The sequence below is a fragment of the Euwallacea fornicatus genome, chromosome 32, assembly GCF_040115645.1.
Source record: "Euwallacea fornicatus isolate EFF26 chromosome 32, ASM4011564v1, whole genome shotgun sequence".
In the NCBI taxonomy this organism is placed as follows: Eukaryota; Metazoa; Arthropoda; class Insecta; order Coleoptera; family Curculionidae; genus Euwallacea; species Euwallacea fornicatus.
Window position 1 is genome coordinate 1,513,883 of NC_089572.1, and position 16,852 is coordinate 1,530,734.

Below are 16,852 nucleotides of genomic sequence, written 5' to 3' on the forward strand. Positions count from 1 at the left end.
TTCCAAACACAATAAAACAAAAAATTGGCCTCAAACGTATTAAACATACATATTTAAATTCCATAGGCGTAGGTGTATTTTTTTTTCAAATAAACGTACGAGGAGCAATAATATGAATTATTTTAGCAAAATCTGCAATATAATACAATGTTATCTAACCACTAAACAATTGCAACAAATACTACATTAATTATTAGTAACTAAAATAAAAACCATTTCGAATGTGGAACTTTCCAGATCAATTGATTATTTTATAACTCTTTCAAAAGAACATTATGACATCATCATAATATTCATTCATATTCATCACATTGTGAAAGTGACGCAATTCCATTCACGAAATTGCCCATTTAAGAGTTGGACACGTTTCTACACCAATGAAATGGCTTGATTCGATGAAATTCTCCCACTTATATACAGTGTGTAATGAGGACTTTCTAAGCCACAGTGAACCAAACAATTAAACTTAATATAAGTCAATGTTTGATAATAGAAGAGCGTCGCCTTCTAAACCGAGATTTAGTCTTCCAAGTCGGGTTCCTCGATTTCTTCATCGCTGGATATATTAGGTAGTTGTTTAATATCAACCAACTCCCTAAAGAGTTTATCGCGAAAATCCCACATTTTGATTCTTTCCTTGTTCAGTTTTTTGTACAATACTAATGCGTTAATTGTGGCGGTGTTTGCTAAGGCGTCGCAAGCTAAGCGTTGATACCTGAAAAATGTACTATTTATATATAAAACTGCAGTTTTAGCAGCAAATTTAACACAAAGGTAAAACCTTAAATCCGGGTTTGAAATGACGCAATTCCTTTCCAGATCCCTATAATAATTTCAGAGTTTATAGAAGAAATTGCAACCTTTCGATTATTATATAACTCAATTTCTGAAAATTCGATAATAACGAGTCACTACAAAGCCGAGTACTTTGACTCACTGAAATTCAAATTCTGATCAAAAATCTATAACCCATGTTGAATATAAAACATTCAAATCTTTCTCGTATTCTACAAGTAATTTTGACTTACCATTTCACCTGTTCGTTGAGCGGAGATGTGTTTATGGTGAATTTCTCGTGCCCATCGAAAATTCTTTCGCTTAGAGAAATATCTCTTAAAAACTTCGGTATTTCTGCAGGTTCATCTGTCGGAGATGGTGGAAGTGAAGAGCAGTTGGGAGGGGAGAATCTGAAGGACTGTTTATTATTCGATGGGACTGTTTCGAGACTGTGACAAGTCGTAATACCGAAATACGGAGCACCTGCAATTTTTACAATATATTTTTATCATTTTGTTCAAAAATCATTAGTAATGTGAAATGGTTATTGGTTTAAAAAGGCAAAAAATCAGAAATTTTAACACGGAACACCAAGTCGTAGATGTGGCTGTGACGGAAGCTAAGGTAGTGCATTTGCATCTTCGCCAAGTAAGAACATAACTTTTTTCGCTTATTGATAAAGGTAAGGGCGATCAATAAATCTCAAGTAACTGTCGAGATATCAGTCATGTCTTAGATAAATTCATTAGATTAGCAAACAGAAAAGGGCTTAATAATTGCTTTAGGTTTACCGTCTACTACAAGTTTTTTTTAACGATCATTCGCTACTAATATTATAATAACAAAAAATAGTGAAAGAAGTGATATTTGTTACAAATTATTATCATTAAAACAAGTACGAGAATTTCTCTCTTTTGTTGCCTTAATATTTATACACTGACTTTAGATGACGAAACTCTAAAAGGTTTTAGAGAATGCTGGAATGTTTCAAATTTCTCAGAATGTCTCAAAATGTCAGGATTTTCCATAGGTTTTAAGTCTCTAGGAATTAACAAAATTTCAGGAACGAGTCTTAACCTTTACCTTGCTGCCACTTGAGCACGGATACGCCCTGCGGATTTTGGAATCCGCACAATTCGCCGTTTTCAATTTTCATAGATTGTAGCTCCTTCGGAGTTCCTCTAGAATTTTTCCTGATCATGCCTATAGAGTGGCATTTGTGTTTCAGTAACTTATCCACCAAGTCCACTGATATCCAGAGATTGTGGAAAATAACGAGTCGACCCTTGTCGAGGAAACTTTCCAGGAGGTTAGTAATGTCTCGATTAGTCTCTTCCCTTCGACACCCAGTCCGATTCAAGATTTTTAACTTGTAAGTATACACGTCCTGATCCATAACTTTTAATAATTTCGTCCCTTTTTTGGGTACACCTATCGGTTGATTTTCGAAAATGTACTTGTTCCTAAGGAAGACAGTACTGCGGACCACATAAAGAATGCCTCCAGGCTCCTTGTATTTGCTAACAAATGAAGAAAGTTTGTTTTATGGTTTATTCTGGCAACTAAATTATTAAGTCAAACAAAAAGTAACTAGCTACCGAGTGAATTTTCAGTTAATAAATTAAAACTTTGATGATAGCTTCCCCAAAATTGTTAAGTATACTTAAAGTTAAGCAACCCTTTAATAACAAATAGCACGTGTATTTTCTACCCAAGTGTACCTTAACTTTAAGTACACTTAAATATCGCCTTCATCGATATCAGGTAAAGCATAGCTAGAGTAAGTCACAGGGATCATCATGTGCTCTAATACACCATTGAAAGTAGATGCTTTTTTTGCACTTAGCTATTTACCTCACAAGTGCTGAAAGTGATACTTCACCTTACTTAAAATAACACATTTGTCCGCAATTTATGAAAATTCGGCGAACAATTTTAAGTTTGGCAATTTCATGTTTCGAAATAAAATTCGATTGCCACGATTCGTTGTTCTTTTAGCAGGTAATAACAGCTTACTTAAAGTTTTCATTTAGTCGGTTTATCACTGGATTTATTTTCGCGAAAGGACCATCAGTTCCATCGGTACCGAAATGCCAAAAGGTCAATATGCGATGGAATCTGGTCTGAGTGAATACTCTACAAGCCACAGAGTTGAAGTATAATCTCTCAGTGCTCCAGTATGAAGTCGTCTCTAGATGATGGGGAAATTATATTTTTTTGCAAATGCAAGAGTGTGCTAAACTCACCAGGTAAACGTTTAAAAGTCATGAAAACAATTAGTCCGACAAACTGAGTCATTTCTTTGAAATCTACGTCCAACCACCCCGAAAGAAATCCCTCGTGGTAACCATAACGAACGAAATTTGCTCGTGCATTTCTGAATAAAAAGTATAAAACAATAAAATCGACAAGCTACTCTTTCCTTAACAGGACTATTCAATGTTATTCAATAATGTATATAACCTATAGGAAAAATATCAACTTACTTATTTGTCTCCACCACCATCAGGTTAATCAAATCGTCATCAACAAATAACCGAAAGCACTCCAAGGCGGAATATTTTCTATCCTTGTCTAACCCTTTGATGCCACATTCCCCTATATATTCCAGTGGTATAATATTCTCCTTTCGGATGTTGTCACTCCAGACATGTTTCTTTTGATATTGAGACTTGGTGTTTGTCTTTGTAATAAAAATAATAAAATATCTTTATTTTAGGGTAAACCTTAGTATAACGTTCTTGTAACTAATTAATAGTTAAAGTTGTACTGTATTATAATGAATTGGGCAGACTAATAACAGTCCTCCATGGGGATCTGAGACCTATCATTGGGTCTATTAAACAGGGGAAACCTTCCACAGTTGAATGAAATTGGTGAAAACAGAATTTTAATATAATTCGTTTTTTTCTTAGTATGACCCTGAATAAATATTCACCAAATTATAGAGAATTCTAAAATTCTGTCAAAATTACCAGAACTAAAAGAATTTAATAAAAAAAGGAAACATATTTAAAGATAAATTCCTTACTGATTCATCTTCATCGGGACTGGTCTCGTCTGAGCTTAACAAGTCAAAAAAGCTCTGTTGATCATTAGGTTCAAACTCAGATTTTTCAGAATCTTCATCAGTTGGTTCTGGAGTTGATGTTAAGACTACAGGGTGAGAATTGCTGTAAGTTAAAAATAAATAATAACCAATTTAAACCCTATATGTTACTGCTAATTATAATGAGAGTTAAACTTACCCTGATTGTACTCCATTAGATACATCCTGATCCATTGGTTCAGGATCATTATTAGTATTGGTGTTTGGGACTTGTTCAGGATTTCCCAAAGGATGTCCTTGCTCAGAAGTTGACTCCTGGCTTGAACCCAACTCCACTTGAGACTCGGAAGTACTCATCTAGTGAAAATGTCAAATAAGAAATTTGGGATAAAATTTGCAGCTCACTTTGCACTACTACTACCATATGGATAGGAGATATATTGATAATTGACATATTTATTATTGAACTGATTTCTTGTATATTAATTACACATACATTTTTAATGAAATGGGTTAATAACTTCACTGAATAGAAATTTGACAGTGCAAAGGTAAAGGAGCTTGGTCTTAGATGAGTATAAGTAACTAGACAATTAAAGAAGCTATGTTCTATATATTTCAAGCAGATTTGTTTCAATTACAAACACATATAGGTAGGGGTGGTTGAAGTGATGGAATTGAACAATTATCTCATTTAAACTGAATGAGAATAATATAACACTTTTTACTAAAGTCTTTGAAGAAAAATCTTTGTGAATGTTTTGGTAACAAATCTTTCATCATTTTCAGAACCTAGGGAAAAATCTTAAGAAAAATAAAAGGTGGCAGGATTAATATGTGTGGAATAAGAGGGTATAAAATATATAAACTGAAAATTCTTCCTCTCAAGACATGAGGAATGCGAGTTTTTTAAGTTTAATCAAAGCAGGCATAAAGGGCTTACTCACATGGGCCAATTTCTGCTGCAAAGCAATTTGATCCCAGGAAATATATCATTTACAAAAATAAGTTTTCTTAAGTAATTTTACCGTGTTTAATTACTTTAGAAAAAATAATCTTGTTTTTAAGGAAAACTTTAATTTCTTCTAACCCTACTTCTTTTCACATCCCTCTTAATGGTCAGGTCATCGTAGGGGACGCAGCGAGGAGAAGCAGCTTTTGTTTCAAGCTTTCAACGTGTAAGAGAAAGATAAATACCTAATCCGAGCGCTTGAGTAATCAAACCAAAAAGGTAAAACAAAACTAAGATATGTCAAAGAAAATGAAAAATATTTAATTATCAACAAACTTGGAAGTTTTATGATAAAAGTTCCCCTATATTCCTTTACAGGGTAAATAACAGCAGTTATTAAATAGATAATCTATGCCCCAATAAATCAGACTTATACTTACACACAACATTTAAGCAAAGAATTTAAACAATACGTAATTGCGAAGTGAACTTTCAATGCAGCTCTAATAAGATATTTTTTTCACACTGTGGTGGAAACTATGAGCAAAAATCTGCAATCATCGACAAAATTAACTGAATTCGCTCCCTTGCAACAAGAGGAAAAACCCCAGAGTGTGAGCCAATTTATATCTAATTTTTTCAAACGCAGTAAGGCAAATGATCAAGCGAATTCTGACAATGGCTCATCAGCACAAGAAGCAGTGCCAACATGGGCGGAGGAAACTGTTCAATGCCCAGATAGTCCTGTTCCCAATATGTATCTTGTAGATTTGAATGAGGGAAGAAATTTGCCTAATGTGCTGAAGAGGATAAGTAATTTGCTAGCTCTTAAAACCAATGTATGTATCTAAAACAACTATTTACCTATGGAATCTAGGGAAAATCGCCATTATTACTTGAAAAATGTAGATGGAGCCCATAATGAACTTTAATTTTAGAATTTACAAGATTATGCTGACACAGAATTGAAGCAGTATTGGATGCCTGATTCTGTAAGTAAGGAGTGTTATGAGTGCTCAGAGAGATTTACCACATTTAGAAGAAGACACCATTGCAGGGTGTGCGGGCAAATATTTTGTTCACAATGTTGCTACCAGCAAATCCCAGGAAAAATATTTGGATGTACAGGTTAGTGCTTATATTCATACATAGATATATATTTAAAGGATGAACTTAATTTGAAGTTGTAAGTTTCAATTTGGACCTGTGAAGCAATAAAGGGTTGTATAATCTATAGGTGACTTGAGGGTTTGCACATATTGCTGCAAGGTGGTCCTATCCTATCTCCAGTCTTCAAATTTTGGAGCCAATTTATCAGCTGATTTAAAGGCTTTACAAGAAAACTTGCAAAACATATTTGGAGATTCACCAAGTGGACTGTTATCAAATGAGTTATCTCCTAATTCTAGCTTATCAGTGTCAGAAGGAACTGAGAGTCTGAGGAGAAAAATATCAGCTGGATATCAAGAAGAAACATTTGTTTCTGACAGGTAAGAAAGGATGCTTTAGAAAAGCTTCTCAGCTAACCTAAAAAACTTGTCAATACTTCTGCAACTTCAAATTAACTTAATATTACTTTCAGCAGTTCTACAATATATCTCACCAATGAGGAGAGATGTAAAGCACTCCAGAACTCAACCTCATTGAGAAGTCTTTACGACGATATATGCAAACCAGTTACAGGAATAAATTTCTCAATCTTTAAACATCGACTTAGAACTTATTCCGAGTGTTTTCTGGGATCTGAGTTAGTTGACTGGCTTATTTGCCAGCAGAAAGCGAAAACAAGGTAATCAGGAATTGAAGACAGATAGCGGCTCCTTATGCTCGTAAAACCAAGTAAAATCATGCACTTTTGTCAGCAAAATAATTCAAAATTGCAATCAGTATTGGTTTAATACGCGCATATTATATTATTTTGAATAAAAACAGGCCATTTCATTTGTTTCAATAAGTCAAAATTGCCAAATAGGCATCTTCTACTAATGGATTTACGTTATGCCTATCATTTATGTTATTCATGATCCGCCATTCATGATTTGTCATATATTTCCTTTCAACCGCTTCCACAGAGTTCAAGCAACAGCTTTAGCGCAAGCTCTACTAGAAGGCACCTACATAGAGTCGTTTTCCGAGTCTGGTGGTTTCGTCGACGGCTACGTTCGCTATCGTAAAGGCAGCCTCTTTGCTGGAGACAGCAATGCGCAACTGCGCACCTCTGCATTCGAGCTCTCCACGCAGGAGGAACCCAGTTGGGTGCAACAGACTCCCCACGAGTCTAGCAATACAGGTAAGAATCGCTCATAGGTCAAAGGCAACTGTGGAAGATCAGATCTTAGCAATGCGGTTTAGTACAGTTTATGTCACGTGCAACTGCCAGCAGATCTATGTGCCGTTGGACATCGAACTAATTTCTATAGCTAAGAATATCTCTTTGAAATTCTAATATTAATAAGATTAACTTTACTACAAAATTTTAATAGGACCAACTCCCTGTATTAATAAAGACAATTTTGATAGCAGTTGTTAGAAGAGTGAATCCACTACCACACAAAAAAGTTAAATAGTCTTTCTTTATTCTCGCTAGTCTTCTCCACTGAGAAGAGTAAATTAATCATTTTCACCTGAGGGTGGCGTGTGGTATTTTTTTTTGTCCCGGATTTCCTTAAACACCTTGTATAATTTATTGTTTCCGCCAAGCTTTATAGGTTACTTTGCTCTCACAGACCTAGAGTGACAGACTTGGAGTTTACACTTAATCAGAGAGTGGTTTAGTGTAAAGTCCGAGGGGCCTGCCGCTTTCGCCCATTAGTTTCTTTCTCCTCAATGACGGTGATGATTGAGGTTATGTTCTTACTTAGTTCTTTGTTTATGTTTTTCTCGTTTAAATGCAGAATTTTCTACTCAAATTAACGACAGAGATTAAAGTTTTTTTTAACGGTGTTGTAAAATTATTTTTTACTCGTTACCTTCGAAAGCACATCAAAACTCGAAAAACTAACAACTACTTTAATAATGGACCTTCTGGACACTATTCTTCGAGCCTGCCAAGCCGAGGAATACCTCAACAACTTTAAAGAAAACGACATAGATACGTGCGTTCTCAAAATCCTTGTAGATGAGGATTTGCAAGCAATAGGAATTGACGATCAAGAAACCAGAGCGCGAATTCTCAAAAAGTGCACAAACTTGCAAATCTCCACTGAAAAAAAGCGAGACCTTACTGTAGATGGCCAGTATATGTCCTTTGTGTTGAGCCAGATTAAGGTGCAGCTGAATAAACATTTATCAAATCTGACTTGTGCATTAAGAAGAGATGATTTGGATGTTTGTTACATAACAGTGGAGCCTGCTATTTTGTGTTTGGATGATTGTCTTCAGTCATTGGAGGAAAGAGTAGTGGAGTTCGAAAGTCATAGAGAAAGCCAGAAGTCGAAACTGAATAAAAGCCCTTCTTTGTTGTTTGGAACTCTAGGGTGTACTCTCGTTGTAATGTTAGCCTGTGTTAAGTATTGGAAGTGGCAAAATGGGTTTACATAAACAAAGTGTGTTTTTATTGTTGGGGTTATTATGATATAGTATTAAAAAACGACAATTAAATTTTGATACTTACTTAAGGATTAAATCTGACATCTTTAAGGGCAGAAATTGTTTCAAGTTTTGTTTATGGGAGTTGTACTATAAAGTGCAGATATTAGTATTTCTTTTGTAAAGTAACAGTTAAGTGATTATTTAATAAAATTGCAGTGGTGTGATTAGAATCTATTTATTTCTTCCTATAATATAATGTCAATCAAATTCAACATCAAGAATCAATTGAAATGATTCAGTGAGATGAGTATTCAATATTCATCTTTACCTAAACTAGGACCATGAGGACTTTTACTGGAACCAACATTTTTTATTTTATATTATGTTACACAATGTATGACCAAATAAATATTATAGACATTACTTATTTCTGCTGCAGATTCAGATAATGAACAAATGTCGCCACCCCTACAAGGCTTATCCACTTCAAACTCCTACAAACTGAATTTAAACTTGAAAGCCAGCAGTGTTTACTTGTCCAGGCCACCAGAATCCCCCATTCAAAATGAATACAATCAGCCGACCAAGCAGTTTAATCACGAAGAAACAAATGTCGTGAGGCCGTCTGAGAAGAGAGAATTGGCTCCGGAATCTGGTAAGATGGATTTCAAATTATGTAATTATATTTGATGTTTAAAATGTCTTTTATAGTTTTCGTTTTCAATTCACTTTATATAGTTATATTTAGAGAATATGCAACCGCAGTTATTATCCGCACTTTCTTGATTGAATTAAAGTTTTATTCTGTGATTTACATATTAAATTCGCAGCTTATTGGTATAATAACATAAAATTACTTCTATTTAGTCATTTGCCGTTTCTTGAGTGGTCTGTGTTCAATCAATGTCTAAACACATTGGCTCAATTGGCTTTTTCATTCTCAAATGCAATAAATCGTACCGTATACAGAATTTTGTATGGTTTAAACTACATTTACTTCTTTAGATAATATTTTTACACTTCTCACATTAAAATGTTAAAATTACGTAATCATAGTGCCAACAGTTTAAATGTGAGCTAAATTATCATATTGCTATAATTGTTATTTTTCTGTTCTGTTGCATACAATTGGTGAATAAAGTCTAAGATACTGGATTTACATACATATTTAGAATTGAGATCGTTCCGAATTACCCAAATGCTCAATATCTGAATATATTGGTTACTGGTGTTCGCGCTCTCATCATAATCGTTTTTCAAATCTTGATTCAGGTTGGTTTAACGCGTCGGCACTTAGAGAGGAAAATGGCGAAAAAGAGGCATATGAACTACTCTCTGAAGCCTATGAGCAGCACGAACTGAACCTGCTCAAGCAACTGTTGTCAGCAAAAGGCCTTTCACTATCTTGGATCAACGTATTAATTCCACTTACTCGAGATATTGCGAGTGTCATTAGACCAGGTAATGAATTATTTTAATTTGGGATGATGGTTGAATTAGTGGTATTTTTTGAATGCGTTTTTTTTGTTGAAGATAAAAACCACGACGCGACGGAATTAGACATACGGTATTATGCTAAAGTAAAAAAGTTGCCTGGTGGGAATAGATCGGACACATCTGTAATCAATGGTGTTGTATTCAGCAAAAATGTAGCTCATAAAGAAATGGCCGTAGACATAGAGAGTCCTAGAATTTTACTTCTGGAATGTTCTATTGTTTATCAGCGCACTGAGGGCCGGCTGATGTCGTTGGAACCGGTTTTGATGCAGGTAGGTAGATGATGAATTTATATTTGGAGGTATTTGTTTATTTTTAGAATACAATTCTAAAAAATATGAGTATATTTTGTTTTATCTATGAAAAAAAGCACAATCAGCAAAAACTGGTAGCGGCTCTCGTTTGTAAAGTTGATGCCTTTGACCGGAGTTTTACCACGTAACTTGAAATTTGCTTTTAACATTTGTCGTTATAAAATTCTCAAAATTTGGGGTTTTCTTGTGAAGTGGAAACGTTTTTTCTTTAGCTTATCGAACTATTTATTTTCTCCCTAGGAACAGGAATATCTACGTCAATTAGTTACGCGCATATCCGCTCTTCGTCCAGACATCGTCTTGGTGCAAAAGAACATTTCACGTTTAGCGCAAGACATGCTGCGTAAACATAAAATTACCCTCGTTCATAACGTGAAACGCAGCATTCTTGAACGTCTTGCCAGATGCACCGAAGCGGACATAGTTGCTTCTGTAGACGCACATATTGGTATACCCAAGCTTGGCACATGCAAACGATTTTATTTGAAGAGCTTTAATATTGATAAAGGTAAGTTTACCAGTGTGTATCGAAACTAGTTAAAAAACCAGATATTCGTAGTCCTGTCTGAATTGAATGAAACAATTCTAGAAGCGTTTTTATTTCCTCAGATACCAGCAAGACTTTAATGTTTTTCGAAGGTCTTGTCGCTCCTTATTTAGGTGGTACAGTTTTGTTGAGGGGCGTTTCAAAGGCTGAGTTACAACGGGTGAAGAAAGTGGTCTCATTCTTGATATTCGCCGCGTACAATTGGAGATTGGAAAAGTCATTTTTGATGGACGAGTTTGCGTTGCCTCCCAATTCCAGAATGGAGTTTCTGGATGAAAGTCGCGAGACTTCGCCGCAGTCTGCTAAATCTCAGGTAAACACTCACGAGGTTTTAGCAGAAAGCTTTAATAAAATTTCGGATTTTGAAGATTTTAGCTACTTTAGAGAATAAACTTGGTGAGAACACTAAATGTTCTGAGCAGCAAAAGGGAGATTTCGATAGAAAATTAACCCCCAAACTCATAGAACAATTCTCAGACCCTTTACAATCAGTTGAGACCAAAAAAATTGTTTCTCTCTCCGTAAACGACAACTCCGATCCTCTGCAATCCTCGGATGAAGTGTCGCAAAATCGCCAAATCGAAACTTTAACCGTGGAAAAGCTGCCATTTTCTAATAATTTTAAAAAACACCTGGACGACACGATACTCTGTATATCGCCCTATATAATCTTTCCGACGCCCTATTTGGAGACAGATACCGGTAGAAGGTGCAAGTTGCGCAGATTCTTCTTCAATGATATGTATTACAGCGACCAGTTTGAACCCTCCACAAAGAACAAATGGAAGACCATCGAGATTGAGGTGGAAGAGAAATATAATAGGAAAAATGTAAGTGTTTTGTATATTTGGTAACTCAGAATCCTTGGGCAACTTTTAAATGTTAAATTGCAAATCAGATAATTTTCTGAAGAAAGTTCAAGAGGTGTCAGAAATTTCGCAAAGTTCTTAGGGATTCAACAAACGAAGATCATCATCAGATTTTATTCTTAACCCAAATTATCGTTTTACTCTTCTTAAACCGTACGAAGGGAATTTTCAGATCCCGTGTTTTTCTATTTCCTTGATTGTTTTTTCATCTTTAAGTTGAGAGTGTTGCATCCGTTCCTCAACGCCAAAATCACAAACATAGATGACATCAACGTGCAAAATATGCTGGCGCATTTTAGAGCATGTGGTGGTCAGTATCCGATGAAAGAGATTTTGAACGTGGGCGTAAATGAATTGCAAGAAGAACCTCCCACTGAAAAGGGCCTCTTAGACGTCTTGGACCCGATGAACCATCAGAGACTGGCGGTTTTGTTTCATAGTTTCAGTCACGAGTCTAATAATGCACCTGCGTTTTGTGTTAATCCTTGGTAAGAGCGTGTTAATTTATTCTGCAAAAAAGAAAGTTCAAGATATTTCTTAAGAATTATTGTAACAAAAGTATTTCATGAACATGAATGTACCTAATTGAAATGTTTTGAAATCCGCACAATAATTGAAAAAAATCATGTTGTACTATTGAAATAATCATGGTAATATTTTTTAACATCCTGGCATTGTGCCTACTCATGCGGGGATGTAAATTAACTCCACTATTACTTTATTTTAGGGTGGTGTACATGGATTTTTATGGAAAAAACGACATCCCTTTGGGTTGTTTCCTAGAGCGATACTGTTTTAGGCCGAGCTACGAATGCCCATCGAAGACGTGTACGACACCCATGGTTAAACACGTTAGACGCTTTGTTCACAGTTCAGGTAAATAAACTGACATTTCGCATTTCCATTAGTCCGATCTATTGGGAAGTTTCAATTAACTCTCAGGTATATCGTTGCTTTCAGGTAGCGTGACTGTCTCCCTAAATAAATTTGAAAATGAGCATGCCGAAGAGGATATAGTTATGTGGAGTTGGTGTATCAAGTGTACCAGCGTATCGCCGGTAGTTCCTTTATCAGCCGACTCTTGGTCGTATTCGTTCGCCAAATATTTAGAACTGAGGTAAATAGTTATTAATGTCCGACACTGTGGTATTGAAGCATTAAATTTCATTGCTAGGTTCCACGGAGAAGTATTTAACCGAAGGGGCCAAATTCCGTGCAGTCACAGTTTGCATCACGACCACTTCCACTATTTCGGCTATAAGAACTACGTTGCTTCTTTCAAGTAAGAGTATTTTCTATCGAAATACATACTAAACATGAATGCGTGCCTTATATATAATAATTTACAAGCGTAGTTAAGTCATTTCTTGACCATTGATTTTCCTCATGTATCTTACATGCACTTTATTCCCGACATCTAGTAGTTATATGATTAAAATGACTCATTTTTTCCTTTAAAGATATTCGCCAATTCGCATTTGGGAAATATCGCTTCCTCCTCCCTCTATCGAAATCGCGTATGATGTCGGAACGGAGCATGAAGCCTTGATAGAAGAAGGAAAATCATTGGCCTTAAAAGGGCACGAGCTCTTTTCGATAATTCTGGACAAAGTATCGATTATTTCCGGCGAAGAATTCGAGGGGCTGGGGAACGTAAGACAGATTTTAACGAAGGAGCAGGCCTTGTTTAAGCAAAAGGTAGGTTGTGACATTTTTTCTCTTGATATCTTAAAGGTAATAGAGGGCGTTTTAGGTAGAGGAGGTGCAGCTTAAACTGACATCCCCAAGTATGGAGAACAAGGAATTTTGCGAAGCCAATATTATCCAAGCCTATTGGAAAATTAAGGTTAGATTCAAATTTGACAACCCTTTTCTGTTACTCAAGACAGATTTCGTTACCATTAGGAGGCGCTGTATATCGCAAATCAATCTATATCTGACAATAGTCATATGATCATATGTCAAGTTTAATAAAATTCTCTTGACATTAAGTTTGATACACAAAACCACGTCACGGGGACACTAAAACATGGCGTCTTTTCGAGGAAAAAATGGAACCAATTTTAGTGCGCTGTGGGTAGTTGTTTGCTACGTTCACTTTTTCCACTACATTGGTGTTTATCAATAAGTTTCATGTACAGAGCATGTATATTTTCAGGACAACGTTGCCAGAATTAAAATGTCTTTATTGGAATTGGTGGATACATGGAACACGCATTTAATAGAAGCTATTCGGAAATCAGATAAAAACAAGAAAGACAAATCGTCTTTGTCGGAATTGGAAAGTCCTGTTAGTGAAATTACAGAGAAGAGCATTATCGATTCGCAGAGAGATACGGTGGATGTTGAAAAAGGTACTCAGTGCATTTCGTACTCCATTAGACTTATGTTTGAATTTTGTAACTATTCATATCCACGTGCATTATGCATGGTTATAACTTTGATATAAAACAATAAAAATTATAGCGACACACCTCTGAAAAGGTACATTAATGGTATGTAATCCCCCTTAAGGTCATTTTGGACTCCGATAGTCAGAAGGGTTATTTGAACCATAAAGAGTTAAAGTTTTTTTTCAGGAGATTGTTTGGATGAACCTCCTGGCAAAAACCAGAGTGATGGGCCAGCTGCAACACTGCATATTGAGGAATTCACCGATAATAAAAAGGAAATTAAGAAAGAAAAGTCCGTTAAACATATTCTGGACAAACTACTTCCTTCTTCGGGCCAATTAAATCCTATCCAAGTGAATCAATCTTTGTCAATATGAAAAAAAATAGATATCATTTTACTACTTCCAGAGCCCCTTTACGTCGGAAGAGCACTACAATCTGCCCGCGGGAGTTTACGGCTCTCTCCCAGTGGTCGAAACCGAACTCAGCTCTATCATAGCGTACGCCCTCAATTCGCACGAATATAAGGACTCTTTGGCTAAGAAAACCCAGAATTTGGACCAAACTCCTAGTCCCCTCACACGGCGTAAAACCAATGCTGAACGTATCGAGGACGAGAAAAGCGGGTTGTTGGGATTTTTGCGGGCCAAAGATTCGAAAATGGACCTGACTAATCCTGCGATCTCGGTTAGCGGTAGTGACTCCAGGTAACTCAGGGAAAATAAGAAGGAAAATGTAGGAGAATGACTAAAATTGAAGGGCAATTATATTTGTTTCGGCACAATAATAATAACAGAATGATTAACATGTAGAAAAAACATTGACAGTTTGCTATTTTTTCTTCTATTAAATATAAAACCGTAAACTGTCACTGTCGTTCATATGGTTTTTGAAATGTTCATTCATGTGGGGCTATTTAGCGAGACGGAGCAAACATCAACGCCGGACAAACTGGAGGACCAAAAGAAAATTAAGAATTCGCACGTTGAAATCCAGTTTCAGGACAATACTTGCCATTTTTTCTGTCGCATTTATTTGGCCGATAAGTTCGCACAACTTCGCTCTTCCGTGATTCCAGGCGGGGAAGAGTCGTACGTCCGATCTCTGAGCAGATCAGTGCAATGGAATGCTGTAGGGGGAAAATCTGGTTCCAGCTTTGCGAAGACTCTCGGTACTCATTTTAGGTCATTTTTAAAATTTTTGACTAAAATGGTTAGTATTACAGACGACAGATTCATTTTGAAAGAAATGCCGCGGGCGGAGGTCCACATGTTTCTCGAATCCTCCTCGAATTATTTCACATACATGCAGAAGTGCTTTCACACGCGACAACCTACTCTTTTGGGTAAAATCGTGGGGATATACCAGACGATTTACAAGAATTCGACGAATGCCCCACATCACTGCTATCTCCTTGTTATGGATAATCTATTTTACAAAAGGGACGTGTCGCAGAAGTTCGATTTGAAAGGATCGGTGCGCAATCGACTTGTAGTACCTGACAATCGCGAAGGGGAGATTGTGTGGCATGACGAAAATCTTTTGAAAAGTAAGACTTTGATTACATTTTAAAAAATTTTAGGTATGTAGAAGGGGCATGGGAATGCCAAAGGCAAATAAGAGAAAAAGTTGTAAAGAGGGAAGGATGTGTGTGGGCATAGGCAGCATTATTATATCGAATCGTAGGAACCACACTTTGAAATATTATTTTCTTTCAGTGACATGCGATAATCCGTTGTACGTCCTGCCGCATTCCAAAGAAGTATTATTAGCAGCCATTCATAATGATACCGAATTTTTGTCTACCCAATCCGTTATGGATTACTCGCTTTTGGTGGGTTTGGATTCGACGAACAGGGAACTCGTATTGGGAATAATTGGTAAATACTGCTCCTACCGTGGGTTATACGAATGTCCTATTAAAGTAGGCCAAAGCGTTAACCATATTTAGTGTGGTCCAGATCAAACTCAATCATATTAAGTAAAGTAGGTGGGAAAAGTCAAGGGGTACTAAATCCCTTGACTTTGTGGTTAGAAGATTGACCCACTTTTTTGTAACAACTTATAGCCGATTGTGTTTTACGTTTCTGCCTGCAGACTACATCAGAACGTTCACTTGGGACAAAAAGCTGGAAACTATGGTTAAGCGAACGGGCATTTTGGGGGGGCAAGGTAAATTGCCCACTATAATATCACCGGAGGAGTACCAAAAGCGGTTCATCGAGGCCATGCACAGGTATTTTTTGGAAGTTCCCGACCACTATGCCGGCATGGGGAAAGGTTTGGATGTTTAGTTTTGTCTACTGACAAAAATCATAGCTATAAATATGTTTTATATGAAATTTACTTCAGTCCTGAAGAGGTAATATTGATGCATTCCAAAAATGTTGCTGAAGGGTACTACCTCTCTGCCAAATTTCTCCCCGATTTTGCAAATGGAATTTTTGTGTGACCTAAGAATCAATTCAAAATTTTGTTTTTTTTAGAAAAATATCATTTTAAAAATGGTGGAAAAATTTGTAGTGACTTCCTTTCAGAGGCATCCGGTATAGCATACTGTGATATAAGGCTTGCTTGAACTGGTAAAGAAACGGTTTTGGAACAGTTTAAGATTCCTTCTGGGCAAGCGCGTAACACGTTTGGATTAAAAATAATTTATGTGGAGTATAACTTGTGCAGCAGAACTTTCGAACCTGGAATGGTTCCTTCACAGGTTGAAACAAGCCTATTATGTTCTTTTAGCTAATTCTTGTAGATGTTGTTTAATAAAATGTAGGTTATTATATTATGTAAATATATAACGTATTTTTGAGTTATCGAATTTCATTTTTCCCAACTGCTACCCGAAAAAAAATTAAAGCATTATTGAGCATTAAGGGAACATAGAAATAGTCTTATACGAGAAACATATGCTAAAATAATT

At 36.1% G+C, this 16,852-nt stretch overlaps 2 protein-coding genes across 4 annotated transcripts; one reads left to right on the forward strand and one right to left on the reverse strand.

Moving 5' to 3' along the window:
* Positions 1–106: 106 nt before the first annotated feature.
* On the reverse strand, positions 107–4,924 carry LOC136348366 (uncharacterized). Of its 2 annotated transcripts, none has more exons than XM_066299143.1 (9): positions 4,774–4,924; positions 4,026–4,183; positions 3,809–3,950; positions 3,264–3,460; positions 3,024–3,154; positions 2,794–2,968; positions 1,855–2,297; positions 1,029–1,260; positions 107–715 (listed from the first exon to the last, which is right to left on the reverse strand). In XM_066299143.1, exons 2-9 carry the CDS (start codon positions 4,181–4,183, stop codon positions 520–522), a joined length of 1,674 nt encoding a protein of 557 aa, XP_066155240.1. In that variant the 5' UTR covers positions 4,774–4,924; the 3' UTR covers positions 107–519. The 2 variants fall into 2 exon arrangements, with proteins under 2 accessions (XP_066155240.1, XP_066155241.1); XM_066299144.1 differs by having other exon boundaries at positions 1,861–2,297; positions 4,774–4,923.
* A 167-nt stretch (positions 4,925–5,091) lies between these two features.
* fab1 (fab1 kinase) lies at positions 5,092–16,741 on the forward strand. Of its 2 annotated transcripts, none has more exons than XM_066299141.1 (24): positions 5,092–5,617; positions 5,717–5,906; positions 6,016–6,268; positions 6,361–6,567; positions 6,851–7,068; positions 8,749–8,964; positions 9,582–9,770; positions 9,843–10,078; positions 10,361–10,628; positions 10,730–10,980; positions 11,036–11,497; positions 11,753–12,024; positions 12,264–12,412; positions 12,497–12,653; positions 12,711–12,818; positions 12,997–13,234; positions 13,290–13,382; positions 13,695–13,890; positions 14,116–14,282; positions 14,338–14,636; positions 14,850–15,100; positions 15,155–15,478; positions 15,648–15,809; positions 16,027–16,741. In XM_066299141.1, exons 1-24 carry the CDS (start codon positions 5,318–5,320, stop codon positions 16,221–16,223), a joined length of 5,403 nt encoding a protein of 1,800 aa, XP_066155238.1. In that variant the 5' UTR covers positions 5,092–5,317; the 3' UTR covers positions 16,224–16,741. The 2 variants fall into 2 exon arrangements, with proteins under 2 accessions (XP_066155238.1, XP_066155239.1); XM_066299142.1 differs by having other exon boundaries at positions 6,364–6,567.
* Positions 16,742–16,852: the final 111 nt, after the last annotated feature.